The sequence below is a fragment of the Pituophis catenifer genome, unplaced genomic scaffold (assembly GCF_029215685.1).
Source record: "Pituophis catenifer annectens isolate HBS135680 unplaced genomic scaffold, rPitCat1.0.hap2 SCAF_1, whole genome shotgun sequence".
NCBI lineage: Eukaryota > Metazoa > Chordata > Lepidosauria > Squamata > Colubridae > Pituophis > Pituophis catenifer.
Window position 1 is genome coordinate 281,335,297 of NW_027256881.1, and position 16,283 is coordinate 281,351,579.

Here is a 16,283-nt window from a genome sequence, read left to right on the forward strand (position 1 = left end):
GTTTGTGACTCTTGTGATGGCAGAGAAAATACCATCACAACTGACTGCCTGAAAATGTTTGGGGAATAGCTACCAAAATCTCAAAATTCAAAAAGAAGCTGAATATTATTTCCAGTAATTAGAATAAAGTTATGATACGTAATATGCCATGAGCCCATAAAGATAAACGTGTTTGCAATATTTTTCTCTTCTCTTTCAGATTTTAAAAATTAGGTGTTGGTGGGAGGGGAGGTATTGGTAAATGGATGGAGAGATGAATGGAGAGTTAGACAAAGCACTATAGATACAATACAGTGAGGGATTTCAAAGTAGGCATCTTAGACCAGGACAGTTTATGGCTAACAAAATACATCTTTTCACAAAGCTCATTTCCTGATTTGGCAGGCCCTGACTGTAAATATCTGGTAAAATTACAAGGAAGAATATATGGAGAACAGATTTTCCTTTTTTAAAAAAAATGTTTTTATTAAAAAAAATTAAGTACAATAATAAAAGATAATATAAAGAATGAGAATAAAGGTGCAAGAAATCAAAAAGGAAAGGAAAATAGAGGAAAGGGGAAAAAAACAAGAACAACTTCCCACCTTCTACATAAGTACCATAGTGTTGTGACCTAGGCTTCCTGAATCATTAACATACATAAGTAGTCCCCAAAACTTATTTTATTGCAACAGCTGTGAATTACGTTCATTCACAGCTGAGTCCCAATTAGTTGCAAAAAGTCCTTTGGGAGAAGTCCTTTAGATAACTACCAACCTTTATCTCCCTTGACACTCTGCCAAAAACCTACTTGGCAAAGCCAAACAGATTCCAGAATCAAACAGAGATGCCGACTGGAAACAGAATTAACAATGTTGCTTTCCTGCAAAGTGCCCACATGCCTTTGCTCCTCTTTAAGCCTTATAGGAGGGGCCAATCATCTCCAGGCCTTACTCCCGAATGGTCCCTTTTGTTTTAACTGTTCATGCCTTCTGGCAGCTCTGCGCATGTGTGCACCAGGAACAGGCTCCTCCTGTTCCTCTGCCTCTCTGATTTCCGATTCTGGAGGCTCCGGAGTCCGCACATCACTCACAGATGGCCCTGGCCCCATCTCTGCCTTCGACGCAGAGCCTTCGTCCAGGCCTTCCCCAGACTCCAGGACTGGCCCATGTTCTTCCCCAGCCTCCTCACTGTCTGACTCCACTGCCAGCTCCGCAGGCTGCTGGCGGACCACAACACATAGAAACAGTTTCATTGCCTCTTCACTTCTTCTTTATTAACCTTCTCCTTATTAATAAATACAAAATTCTTCACCCCATAAGTCAACTCTTATCTATAGGCAATTCCAGTTAGCAATGTTTTTTCCTCTCTCAATTCAGGTCTCTGGGATTGGTATTTTTATTTCCTTCTTTATTTTAAAAGCCTCATCTGGTTTTTTATTATTATTATTATTTTATATATCCACTAACAAATTCTAGTTTATGTTGTTGTCTACAATCATGTCAGATAGGTTGTTAACTTTGAAATGGATTGGGTCCGTCACAGCCAATTTTCTCCATTTCTCAGCTTGACACACTTTAGGGGAAGGAGGGAGCTTTGGAATATCAGACCAGACATCAACAACTTCCTATCTTATATATATATGATAGCCTGGATAGCTCAACAGACTAAAAGCCTGTTATTAACATTCAGCTGTCTGCAATTATTGCAAGTTCGAATCTCCCCAGACTCAAGGTTGACTCAGCCTTCCATCCTTTCTAAGGTAGGTAAATTGAGGATCCAGATTGTGGGGGCAATAACCTGACTTTGTATAAAATATACAAAAGTATGACGGCTATTGCTTAACGCATTGTAAGCCACCCTGAGTCTCCGGAGAAGGGCGGCATATAAATCTAATTATATATATATATAGAATAATTCATAGAAAATTGTTAGTCATTACATTGGCATTAATAAATTATCTAATTGAGTCATGAATCATTTAGAGATTTTTTTTCTTGCATATATATGCAGTTTTATTTTTTTTAAATAACTAGATACATGCACTGTATCTATCATCTTTTAAAAGAAATAGCATATATGCCCCAGACTATCATTTTTTTTTCTTAATTCGATGAGATTTAATATTTTCATAAGTTTACATTTTATCTCAATCACATGGGTGTTGACTTCTGGACCAAAAAAAAATAGATTTACAATCAAAAGTTGAATTATTCAGCATTAGAAAGACATATATAAGCCTCCAACTATTCTGTGGTTTACAGAATTGATTAATATAGAAAACCATGGATGGCTGTAATGAATCATGGCTTCAAGTTATTGATATGTATTGCTATACATTATTTTTTCCAACTTTCCTCCCTTCTTTTATAATTTTTGTATTTAGTTATTAAAAATAAAAAATAAAAGAAGCACCACTTTATATTAAACAACCAAATGTATAAAATAACAGTTTATATTAATTTAGAATTATACTTCTAATAAGAGACTAAAAGCCAATCTACAGCTATACTTTTATCTGATAAAAAGCCATGATTATTTAGGCTACTTTGACAGGAATGCAACTCAACATTTCCCCCATTTATTCTTATAAATAAAGAGTTACATCTTAGCACCAATTTTATTTTACTTTCAATACCACATTCATTATATTTTATTATTATAATTATAAAATACATTCTAGGGAAGCAACATATTCCTACAGCCATTTTCTCTCTTAGAAAGGTGGAATACTTTATAAAAATTTATAAAGTGTTCACCTTTCAGTCCAACATCCAACCTTCTGTCATAAAAAATGAGGCAAATAGAGCCCCAATACATTTTTGAAAATGTCCAAAAGTTTCAGGAGCAAAAAAATATTGTTGGACCTACAGCCCATGATAAATCTTTTTCTTTAACCAAGAACTTTGTCTCTTATTTGGTCCCTTAATAGGGAACTTTACAAAGCTTGGGAATTTTGTTCCGTAACAAGAAGGAAAAAGACAGAAACAAAAAGGGAACATATATGTTGTACTCAAAATGAACCACTAGAAAACTGCTTGACTTGTCTCTTCTCCACATGTTCATCCCAGAGGAAAAGCGATGGAAAGCGACCCACTGCTGAGCTAATGGGAGGTCTGAGACAAATTTTGGATTAGCTGAGCTCAGCATCTGGAAAAGCTGCAGCTGATTAGCTCCATTAAAAAGCCTGGTCCTAACAATTCACAGAGGAGCAAAGTAAGCGTAGCCACAACTGTAATGCAAAGATGGATGCAGCAGTGGGAGGGTAAAATAGGGACTGGAGCTTTACATTATAAAATATAAAAGACACATATATCCTACTCACGTTTATGGTTTTCATTTCTGTGGACAGGTGGTGAACGTGTCTCCTGTTCCCGAGCATCATCCCCTTCCTCGCTAGCAAGGTGAGTGTGAGCATAGTGATAGCTCAGGCCTGGTCGATTCTTATAGCGCTTGCCACAAACTGCAAACACAGAAGGTGCAGAGAACAATAAATAGGATCAGCAAATGATACATCAGGAATACAGAACTCATCTTGCATATTTCTACACAAGTTGTCTGCCTATGTCAGTCAACATAAGTTCTATTTCTATGTCTTGACATAAAGTTTTGCATCCCAAAGAAATTGTGCATGCTTCAAATATTATGCAGAAGAATTGCTGGGAACCATATACAAGTGTGAACATATGTGGCATTCATTAAAGCCACCTAATGTTTTTCAGGCTTCTGAGCAGCTCTGAAAGAAAAGTACTGCTGCTTTAAGCATTCCATTCATTAAAAGTAACATTATCAAGTCCACATGTGAAAGTCTTATTAAACTGATTTATTTCTAAAAGCCTATGCGCAGGAATCTTCTCAACTAATGGTCAGCACCTGCATGGAGTTAGATAAAGGTCAACCAAATTCAAGGGCGGGGTGGACTTAGTCCATTTGTGACTATGTAGAGATTCTAGGCTGATCCCTCTTTTAACTCTGCCTCTTGCCTCTGCCAGTTCTTCTCCTACAAATATGATTGTTCAAGTACGGCTGTATGACACACATTAAAAAAAGTCAGTGCTTCAATTGTGCATGTGAGCCTGGTGGTGTAGTGGTGAGAATGCAGTACTGCAGGCTAACTCTGCCTATAGCCAGGACTGGCTCAAGGTTGACTCAGCCTTCCCTCCTTCCAAGATTGGTAAAATGTGAACTCAGATTGTTGCGGCAATATGCTGACTCAGAGAGTGCTGTAAAGTACTCTAGAGTGGTATATAAATCTAAGTGCTATTGCTATATGTGGTTCCCCGATTATTATCCCACCCATCTTAACTCTTATCTTCTAGAAATGATCACCGTTTGGAGAATTGGGTCCTGCATCTGAGGCACGTGCTAAATATACATGCAACATCTAAATACTATATGTGCTGTCTAATAAAAAAAGTCTATTTCATATCCGAATATAAAAGACAAGGTGAGACTTTGCTTTAAATTAGTTGAGTTGAAATCAGTTGCTTAGCCCTAGTGATCAAAGCTGAATCCACTGCTACACTAGTTATCTGCATATCTCATGTTAAGTTAAACAAAAGCTGTCCTCTCGTAGTCTTTACTCAATATAGTAGATTGGTTTGAATCTACTTGTGGTGAATTATTTACTAAATTAGAATAAAAATAACAGATTAACAGAAAAACAAAGTTAGAAGGGACCTTAGAGTCCAACCCCTGCTTAAGCAGGAAATCCTATAACATTTCAGACAAATGGTTGTCCAATCTCTTCTTCTTGTCCTGTTTTCAAGTGCTTTGGAGAATAGGTTGAACCCCTCTTCTTTGTGACAGCCCCTTAGACATTGGAACAGTGCCATCAATATCACCCCTAGTTCTTCTTTTCATTAAACTGAACATACCTAATTCCAACAACTGTGCTTCATATGTTTTAACCTCCAGTCTAGTCCTTTAATCATCTTTGTTGCTCTTCTCTGCACTATCTGAACTAAAATGCACTTCTCTGCACTCTGCACTAAAATGCATTATCCAAGCAGAGATAAAGTGTAATATTTGGTCCATGATGACAGCATGATTTTCATTTGCATCAGATATTTGTGAATTTGCTTATAGTATTTATGTCTTTGTGGTCTTTAGTGTGTGTGTCTGGATAGGTTTTTCTCATACTATAGATGCCCCCAATGAAACTTAGTCTAAGTGACTGTTAGGTCTTTAGAAGAAGAAAATCAGCCAATTAGCTGCCAAACCTCATTTCAGAGAGCTGGAAAATCAGAAATGCAATGTTTGGGAATCACAGTTGTAATGTCTGGGATAATAGCAATAGCACTTAGACTTAAATACAACTTTATATATTCTTAGATTTATATACCACTTCACCATGCTTTACAGCCCTCTCTAAGCGGTTTATAGTCAGCATAATGAATACATATTAATTGCTTATCAACACATGAACATAATTATGATATGATATAGATACATTCTGCACTGACAAGTGTGCAATAAATAACCAATATTTAAACTGAACATATTTTAGGCATCCCATCTCTCTGTAAAACAGAAACCAAGCTAATGTGAAAATTCAGAATATTACTTCCACTGTTAGCTATCACATTCAAATTGAAATGAGTTCATGGAAGAAAAATGCCTAAAAGAAACAAAAGTTAGGGGTACAAGGCAACTGCCTTGAAACATGGGAAGAAAAAACCCACACTAATTTGTATTAGTCATCAGGAACAAAACAATGTTTCTTATGCAACATAGGCATTTCAACACTGTTATTAACCAAGAACACTAATTAAAGGCAAAAGGCAAGAATGACATGGTCATTGCTGAGCAGACTTTAAGATTATAGTCAATGCCTTTTCATCTAAAAAAATAGTAAGAAGAATATAGTCCACAATTAATAAGAAAGTATGCTATCTATTTGCATGAAACACCTGTCACCTTGCACTCTACGTTTATCTTAGCAGAAAAATGTTCAGCTTGATGGAACAAAATTCTCTAAAGTGAGTTATCAGGGATAAAGCACCTAAAACTGAAGGGAATGTTGGAAATTCTATATTGTTTTTGAACTGAATTTTCTATAAACAAAAATATTTTTCATACATATGATGGAAACAAAAGATAGTCCAAATAAATTCTATATTAGTATAATAGATACTATTAAAAATAGTAACACAGCCTATGCGGTCAGGGTACTTGTTGATATGTAGGTGATGAATGCTTAACGTGCATTTTGTACCCATGGAGAAAAACCTAAAATATAGTGATTATTTGATTCACTTAGTGATTATGTGCCATCTAGTCAGTGTCAATTTTAGCAACCATGTACTATAGATGGATTTTCTCCAGAACATCAATAGAGTAGAGCAAGAAATAAGCATGATTTTTCCAAAAAGAACATTAATGGAATTCTTATAAAGAGCAACCTTATTTAGAGTATCTTGTTTCCATTACATTCTGTAGATAGTCTTTCATAAAATGGATCCAAGGTGAACAGAAATTATTCAACTGAGTACACAGATATTGCTCGGATGTATAATTTAAGTGACACTTATATTTACCGAAGTATGGAACTTTTAGTAATATACAAAAATCACTTGGAACCATGTGCAGACAAACATAAAATACGAATAATTTTACATAATGGATATTAATGAAATAACAAAAATATTAATAATACAGATAGTCCTTGACTTAGAACCCACAATTGGGACCAAAATTTTCATTGGTGGAGTTAAATGATTGTTAAGCAATTGTTAAGTGAATTCTGCTTGCCCCATTGACTTTGCTTGTCGGAATCTGGCTAGGAAACTTGTAAATGGTGATCAAACGATGCCAGGATGTTGCAACTAATGTAAATACATGCTGGTTGCCAAGCACTGAATGTTGATCATGTGACCATAGGGATACTGAGACATTGTAAGCGCGAGGACTGATCATAAGTCACTTTTTCCAATGCTGTTGTAACTTTGAGCAGTCACTAAACCACTGGATGTAAGTTGAGGCTGCCTGTAATGCATCGTGCAATGAAAGTTATATAAAACCAATAGTGATACTAAAAAGAATGCAGCACATTTTCAAAAATGGAGGCAAAACAAAACAATGCAAACATGTCTTCAACAAAGAAAAGTCCAAGCTATTCATCTTCAATTTTATCTCAAGCCTTCTCCAGCAAGAGAATATGGATTCCACTAGGCAGAATGAAGTGGCTGATAAGAAAAACGCTAGGCAACAACTATTCACTTGGTACAAGTTTAAATCTTCAGGGTTAAATTAACTACATCCCCAGGAACAGATGGCCTTGCTGGACCTTTATTCAACTGTTATAATGCTTAAAAAATCCTGGAGAAAAGAGGAATTGCCAGATGACTATCAGAGGGCAATGACCATATCTTCACAAGAAAAAAGAAAAGAAAAGAAAGTTTGAGAGAACTATAGTAAACTCTATGTAATACTAAAACCTGGAGAAAATCTAGAATTTGATATGTAAATACCTTGAAAATAATATGGTGATTGGCAGAAATTAACATGGAATTGTCAAGAACAAATATTGCCAAACTAAATTTATTTCAATTTTTTGATGTAGAACTTCCTTAGTAGATTATGAGAATCATTGTCCTCTTTTAATGACCACATAATCCCTTGCGGGGTGGAGTCTGGGCAACTGAATGGAGCTGAGTGTTTACTGGCCGGATGCCCTTCCTGTCGCCAATGCGGAGATTTATGCAGCAGATATAATCTCAGTGTGCCCAGAGAGAAAAATATCTGCCTCTACCTAGGATCGCAGCCTCCTGATTGTGAGGCAAGAATGCCACCTCTAGATCACTGCACGACTCTTAGTAGATTATGAGAATGCTGTAAATGTAATGCTTAGATTTCAGCATTTGGCAAAATATCCCATTATATTCTGAGTAGCAAACTATCACTATGTCAAATGTTATGGCATGGCAATTAAATAGATATATAACTGGTTGAAAGTTATACTCAAAAAGTGCTCATCTATCATTTCTTATCAAATAGGAATGAAGTTCTGGGGGGGGGGGGGGAAATGACAATGTTTTGTCCTGGACCTTGTGTTTTTAAACACTTTTTTTTATTAATGACATAGATGTAAAGGTAAGGGCATATTAATGAAATCTACAGATGACACAATATTTGTGTGCTACTAATACCCTAAGGACAGAAATAAAATTCCAAAGAATTTTGATAAGCTAGATAAATGATTTGAAAATAAAAATTGAACATGGAGCAATGCAAATTTCACTTGCATCAACAAGAATGTAAATTCTAAATCACAGGATTCTAAATCATAGTAGGAAAACAAGTAGACTTCCAAGGAAGAATTGATAGACTCCATGAAAAACAGAGGCAACAACGTTGGCAAAATGAAGAACTAGGGCGTAGACCAGCTCTTTCATAATTCCTTTGTAGATAAAGGGAGGACTTATTATCTCTCATAAGTGCTCCAGATAGTTGCTCTTTGCAAGGATACCTCAAGACAGTGCTTTCCAATGGGTATAGGATTCTGGGAGACAAGCCATGTAGCTCAAACAATGGTTTGTGCCTTTGAAACGACACTAGATTTATGTATTTTGTTTTCTAGTTACTTTCAGCTTGTTAATGGCCTGTTAACAGCTTTTTAGGTTATTAAGAGCCCTTGGATTGACAAGTTTTAAAGCACCAGATGACTTTCCTTCAATCCTTAAGAAGTTTTAAATACAAGTTTAAGGACCTAAAAAATAAGGGAAGGCAAAGAGGTATTTAGATTTTGATTTTAGAATGTTACAAACAAACTAAGGATCCAGATAAATTTGAAATAAGATTTTAAAATATTTTTTTCATTATAAAGAATCCTCCCCATAGGATCCAGAAGCTAATTTTATTGGTAGAGTGTGTTTAAAGATGTTGTGAAAGAGGAACAAGTTTTACTTAAAAAGATTGAGTCTGTTCTGAAAGTGGATTTACAAATGACAGGCTGCAAGAATGATATGGAAAAAGATGCTATATTGGATATACAATAGAAAATGGCGGATGTCTTTATTATTAAAAGGGATATACAAATAACAAATTAAGAGAATGACTTGGAGAATCTTCCTACATTGGATTTACAAAAGAGACTTGTTAAAATTTTAAAGAATTTTGTGAGAAGAGACAAAGAAAAAATGAAAATAAACCAACTTCTAGGACATTATTTAAAGGGATCAAAGGATCAGAAGCAAGATTGTTAGAAGCAAGGAATATAAGATTAGTTTATTTGATTAAGGTTAAAATAGAACATTTTTGTTATTATTTAGTTGCGAAGTCGTGTCCGACCCATTGCGACCCCATGGACAACATTCCTCCAGGCCTTCCTGTCCTCTACCATCCTTTGGAGTCCGTTTAAGCTCACGCCTACTGCTTCAGTGACTCCATCCAGCCATCTCATTCTCTGTTGTCCCCTTCTTCTTTTGCCCTCAATCGTTCCCAGCATTAGGCTCTTCTCCAATGAGTTACATTTTAGGTAACTCTTAATGGACTTTTGCTGAAATCAGGACTGAAATGATGAGTCTTTACAGATTTATTTATTGATAAGAGATGGGATATGGGAAGAAGAGGTAGCCTGTATATAAAAAGAAGGTGAAGAGTTACTGAATTTACTTCTACTGGTTGTAATAAAGGTTGGAGTTCACTTCTTTATATATATTTCGTTTTCTTTCTTTCTTTTTCTTTTTCTGCACTTTTTATTCTTTTTTCTATTCTCTTCTTTTTCTCTAAGTATAGATTGTATTGGTATTTTACTACTGTAATCAAATTCTTAGTAAAAATTATATTTGAAAAAGATGAGTGAAAGTCTGGAGATTACTTACTGTCACAAACATAAGGTTTATCATGGTCATCCATAGAAGAAACATCATTCCTTCGCCTACCACCACCAGAGCCTCGGGCCTAGAATGAACCCAAGATATTAATACAAAAGCTACACTTTATAGCGATCCCAAAACATTAAACTCAAAATAATTTCACATATCATACAGTGAACTTTCTGCTTTGTCATCATTATTATTACATTTTCATGAGAAAAGCTGCCCTTGAGCAGATTAACAAATTAACACTAGCTTCGAAAATGTGTAGTTACTTCTGATATTGAGTTGAAGAGCTGCTTGAGTTGAAGAGCTGCAGCAAAAGAAGCATACATCTATTCTAGTCATTGACTCTGTCAGGAAAATGTAGCAATTGGGTCCACATGAGTTGGTAGAATAATATACTTGGATACTGCTAAGGTCCTCAAATAACATTAGCACTACTGTGGTACTCTTCTCCTTATCTAAGTTGCAGCTGCTGGAAATTGGGAAGTTCTCATTTCATTGTTCCACATTGCCTTGGACCATGTGGGAATTGCAACATAGCAACAAGTTCACTCTTTCATATCCTATATGAATTCTCAAAAGAACTACAAAGAATTAGTTAAATGAGGCTTATTAAAATTAAATTAAAATATGTGTTGCTAGAATTAAGAGAAGCAAAAAAATAAAATACCTAGTTCCATGTTTGTACCTTGATTTCTAAATGTCTCCCTTTTTCAAAGTCATGGTTGATGGGGTGTGTACATTATATTATGACTGAGTAATTTTACTATTAGTGTTATGCATACTGTTTTGCATAATAATTTGCAACTGCACCTAATCTTCATTGAAGTGTATAAAATATCAAGTATACAGAATAAGCATGAAAACATCCACGTTATCTGTTTAATCTGTGCTTTAGAGTCTCAGACTTTAGTGTTCCACCAATTTATAAATCCAAGTCCTTAAATTGCTTTCTGTGGATTCACATGTCTTTGGCCTTCAAATCTCTTTATCAACATTCCGATAATTTTATACCTGGCCTCAGGGGGGTTGGCAAAGAGACAACCACCCTTGAAGCACAAACGGAGAGCTTCATGCGTACTCTCATTGCTTCTATCTGTAGCATTTAGTCATCTACAGCTGCCTTCAGCTTCTGCCATCGTATAGCAAGAATTGATGTATACAGCTGAAAAGCTTCAGCAGAGCAGCCTTGGAGCACTCAAATGCAGCCAAATGGGAATGCTTGCCAAGAGGACAGATGAAGGCACCCAGGATTAAAAATGAAATCATGCTGTGGAAAGAAAGGGACCTGCACAAATTTGGAATATTCATTTCTCTGTATTATTTCTGCCTTGGATCCTTTCTTATTAGTTCTCTGAAATTAATTAATTAAGAATCTAGAATAGAGTAGGGTAGGGTAGGGTAGAGTAGAGTAGAGTAGAGTAGAGTAGAGTAGAGTAGAGTAGAGTAGAGTAGAGTAGAGTAGAATTCAATTCTTCATTGGCCAAGTGTGATTGGACACACAAGGAATTTGTCTTTGGTGCATATGCTCTCAGTGTACATAAAAAGACAAGATACATTCGTCAAGAATCATAAGGTACAACACTTAATGATAGTCATAGGGTACAAATAAGCAAACAGGAAACAATCAATATCAATATAAATCGTAAGGATACAAGCAGCAAAGTTACAGTCATGCCGTCATATATTCTAGATATAATTTAGAAGATCCAGATTGCTTCAGAAAATCTATTGCAAATGGCAGCTTAGTGCAGAGAAGGAGAAAGTCCCATTTATTTTAGAAAAAAAAAATCTGGTGTACATAAATCAGTCACATGTACTGGAAGTATTCCAAGGAGAGAGAATGTTTGAAGCAAATTATAGTACAGTTTGGGAATGGATGTGAAAGAATTACAATACATTAAGGTGGGCAAGTTGTTAAGATTTACTTTATGCTTTATTTTTTATAAGATAAGGTAAAGGTTTCCCTGTCCAGTTGTGTCCAACTTTAGGGCACTGTGTTCATCTCCGTTTCATGGTCAAGGGAGCCAGCATTTTCTGAAGACATTTTCCATGGTCATGTGGCCAACATAGCTTTATGCCAAAGGTGCACAGAATGCTGTTACCTTGCCACCATATTAATCTATTCACATTTGCATTCTTTTGAAATGCTAGGTGGGCAGGAGCTGGGGCAAGTAACGGGAGCTCACCTCATTGCATAGCACTCAGGTCTCAAACCCAGGCTGTCAGCTTTCCGGCAACAAGCTCAGTGTCTTTAACCACTGAGCCATTTTGCCCTCTTTTAGAGCTGCAAGTTCCATCAATTAAGACTAGGCGCAAAACAGTGTCTCAAGAATGCAATGTCCTTCATTCTATAATAGTCCTTGATTTACAACCATTCATAGTCCCGAAAGCCTCAGAATGAATGCTATATGGCCAGTAAAGTACTTCCAGGCATTGTAAAACATTGTACTGGCCTGCCCAACACAATCATGTGTTCACCATTTGCAATTATTACTGCTGGCTTCCCCAGAAAGTCAGTGGGGAAAGCATATGGAGTAGATATTGCATTTGAGATCTGTTCTCCCATGCACTGAGGATTTTCCCTCTCTTTCATACAGGGAGGGGAAATTCTCCTGTATGCTGAAGGAACATATTTTCTGCAATTGGGATTACATTAGAAAATGGAGTTCTATCAGTCTGCACTGTTTTAATTGTTATCTGATTAAAATGATGAAAGACTGAATAGTTCCTGGTGAATATAATAGAGTTCTCTGCTGGAAAGCTACTCCTGGGACTTTGTAGGGCTGGGCTTCACTCAGTTCTGAGAGCCTGCAAGAGTTCACCCCAGTGGGCTGAGACAGCCAAGCAGCAGGAAGAGTAGGAGGTGAGGTGAGCTGCCTGCCTACCGCGTGGGTTTCTTGCCAGGGGACCTGATTAGTGAGAGCTTGCAGCTGGAGCATCATGTGGAGAAGACTGATCAATAGCCAGCTCGTCCCTGCCCTGAAACTGCCAAGGGAAATACACACACACACACACACACACACACACACACACACACACACACTTACTTTCAGTTGATCTACAGAGAAAAAACAGGCAACAAATAGTACAAGTTATGTGCCATAACTATATATGGATGCTTTCTGCATCATTTCACTTCATGATGGCTTTATATTAAAGATCAGAGAGCGAAAAACAAAAATACCAGTGAGCCCACCCACAGAGAATTTGCAGGTGTGAATTAACTACCACACGTGATTAATTGATCATCCTACAGTTTTAGAACATACCACACACCACTGTGTGTCATTAAACTTTGTGTCTCTGTATGCATATATATAAAAATGTGTAAAAATGAGAATTGGGATTACTGTCGTCTCCTCCTCCTCCTCCTCCTCCTCCTCCTCCTCCCCTCAAGGCTAAAGCAGCTTACCCGTCCTCGGGGTCTGTTTTTTCGTTTTGGAATATCTTCTTCTATCTCTTCCTCTTCGTTCACTTCATCTGCATTCTCATCATTTTCCAAAACCCGCTGGAGTTGAAATAATAAACAATAATTAAAAACAAATCCCAGTGCAACGGAAGACCTTTTTAAACAGAATTGCAAAGAAAATATATCACAGAAAGAGAGCGCCAGGAGAAGCCACTTAGGTCATCAAGTCCAACCTTCTGTTCTGCAGGGATCCAAATTAAATCGCCCCTAACCGGTTGAAGGTGAGCTCGCCACTTTTCTAGGAGATTGGTTAGACTCTCAAATTGCTTTTACTGTTCTAGAAACCATTTTGACATTCAGCTGAAATCTGCCTTTCCGTACATATTATCTGTATCTGTATCTATTAAATTTAACTTAAACCCATCCTTTAAAATGACAGAGAATACAACTTTACCTCTTTCTGTACTTCATCCTTTTAAGTTTTGAAGAGTACTATCATACATCCCCTTCAGTGGTGGGATTCAAATAAATTAAAACAGGTTCTCTACCCTAATGACTGGCTGGGTGGGCTTGGCTATGGTGGGCATGGCCAGGGGGTGTGACAGGCAGCACTTGGCCTCCTGCACCCCTCTGGGAGCAAAAACAGGCTGCGGGCCTAGTAGGCCTCCCTGCAGCCTCCTGGGAGCAAAAATGGTCTATGGAGGGCCCGTTTTCCACCTCCCTGGGCTCTGGAGGTTCTCCGGAGGCAGGAAATAGGCCCATTTTTGCCCTCCAAGAGCCTCTGGGAGGTCCATTTTCAACCTCCTCGGGCTCCACATGCCCCCTGCACTTACCTGGAATCCAAAACGGGCCACGTGGGGACTTCTGGGAGGGGAGGGGCAGGATAGGGCGGGGGCAGCCAGTCGTCGGAACTACCGGTTCACTGAACCGGGCGTAAAATTAACATCCGGTTAGCCTGAACCAATCCAAACCGGCTGAATCCCACCTCTGATCCCCTTTTGTCAAGGATAAACATTATCTGTCCCTTCAACCTCTCTAGAAAAGATTTAATTTCTGGTCCCCTGATCAAGCTTAATTGCTTTCCCAAAACCTGATTCAGTTTGTCTGACTCCTTCTTAAAGTGGAACCCAAAGGTGATACAGTACTTGAGGCCAGGCTCAAACATTTTATATCTGGCAATTCCAGAGGAATCTAAAGGATTCTTTTTACATGAACCTCTCTGAATCAGAGTTTCAAGTAGGATATAGGGTAGCCTAGACTTAATTGTTTTGTTGGATAATTTATACTAGAAACTGGATGTAGGAGGGAGAATTTACGGGCATTATAGCTCTATTCATTCCTTTGAACTTTTAGTTAGTTTTTGATATTATTAACCTACATTACTTCCCCCCCTCCCTCTCTCCCTCTCTTTCCCTCCCCCCCCTACCCCTTGTATGGTGAGAACACACAGTGATATTATTCCTTATCATCCAAGTCATCCAAAATGTTTACTAGCTGGAATGCCTAATTTCAAGAAGATGAGTAAGAATACAAGATTAACTTTGGGCAAAGATAGAGGTATTGTTGGTTAATAGGTAAACTGCCATGGAGATTACAGTTCAGATTGTTTTAGATAAGAATATTAGTCTGTTAAAACAAAACAGCGTTCCACAACGTAGGAATGCTATTTTATCCTTAGATGACATTGGATTCTCAGGACGTTGAGTTATACAACTACAGTTGGAATACTAGTGATTAACAATTCTAATGGCTTAGGAACAACTCATCTTGATTATTGCATTTTACTTAGGGCTGTCCTTAGAAACTCTTTTAAGGCCTTCATTGTATGCCTTTAGAAAATCTGAAAAAAAAATCTTTAGCCAATCTATTAATATGCAATGATATTACTAGGTATTTTCATTTCCTTATTTTAATTCTTTGATTTTGAAAAAAAATTGTATGTCTTTTAAATGATAAATGATAAACCACCTTAAATATTCCATTTGATTGAGCAGAAAAATATAAATCAAGTGCATTTAATTAAGTATTTTTCCAAGAAATACTGATATTATTTTATTGCCAATATGATTTGATTATTTCAGGGATGCACACTTTTTTCCTTTGGATGGTCATTAAGTAGAATGCAAACATTTGTGCTCTAAAAAGTATTTGGGGAGAAGGATTCAGAAAGGTTCATGGTAAATTGGTAAATTCTTTGAAGGACAATTACAGTCAATTAATATAATTACTCCTCTTGCGTTTAATCATTTTCTTTTGCTGCATTTTCCATACTAGTTGATATAACAAAATGGATGAATGAATGGTGACTACAATTTGTTGGCAATTTTTGTAGTGCCACCTGCAGCTGTGCTCAATGCTTCTGAGGACCTCATGCAGTTTTAGGACCTCAAGTTGTGAGCTTTTTTTGTCCCAGATGGGAGAAGGATGCTTTAGAAAAGCTAAATTGGAAATAAAAAGGCATCAAAGTAACAGCTAAATAAGGTGGTAAAAAAGCTGTAAACTGACAATGGAAGCCTCCCTGTTCTAAAGATATTTCTTGCACCTCCCATCTAGAAGAAATCTGTTTACAAGTGCTTATTGCTAACACGAATATTTATCTACAAAATGATACTTTCAGTTCCCATCACTTTTTATGCAATGATTATACAAAATTCTGAACTATTTATTCATTCAATCCATCTGGACGCCAGACAATCTTCTTACAGGCAATATGTACAATCTGGAAATAATGATTAATTAGCCTATTTATCCATGCACATACAGTTTATGAACTGAAAATGTGAGGAAATTACCTGGATTTCTTGTAGAGTATCCTCCTCTTTAGTATCTATCTTCTTTTCAAGCCCTTCTCCACGCAACAAGGCTTCCAGTGTGGTCCCTTCTGATGTGAAGCCATCCTTCTTCAGTGGCAGGTCAACTTCTGACAAATCAAATAACAATGACTACTATTATTTCCTTACAGTAAGCAACCAGAAGGATGGATAGAATAGTCATACAGTTTTCAGTTTATTCACAAGAAAGAGCAAATGTCTCTAAACATACAGTTATTATTTGGACATGTTGATGTT

The 16,283-nt window shown here is 36.9% G+C and overlaps 1 protein-coding gene across 4 annotated transcripts in view; it reads right to left on the reverse strand.

Moving 5' to 3' along the window:
- The window catches only part of DPF3 (double PHD fingers 3), a 209,625-nt gene that overhangs the window by 46,373 nt on the left and 146,969 nt on the right, over positions 1 to 16,283 (reverse strand). For all 4 annotated transcript variants that reach the window (XR_011600172.1, XM_070939585.1, XM_070939593.1 and 1 more), the window contains 4 exons: positions 16,008 to 16,135; positions 13,219 to 13,314; positions 9,804 to 9,882; positions 3,305 to 3,442 (listed from right to left, as the gene is read on the reverse strand). Coding sequence is in view for 3 of the 4 variants with exons in the window: in XM_070939585.1 (XP_070795686.1) it covers positions 3,305 to 3,442; positions 9,804 to 9,882; positions 13,219 to 13,314; positions 16,008 to 16,135 (441 nt within the window). In the remaining variant the exon portion in view is untranslated. The remainder of the gene's footprint in view (positions 1 to 3,304; positions 3,443 to 9,803; positions 9,883 to 13,218; positions 13,315 to 16,007; positions 16,136 to 16,283) is intronic.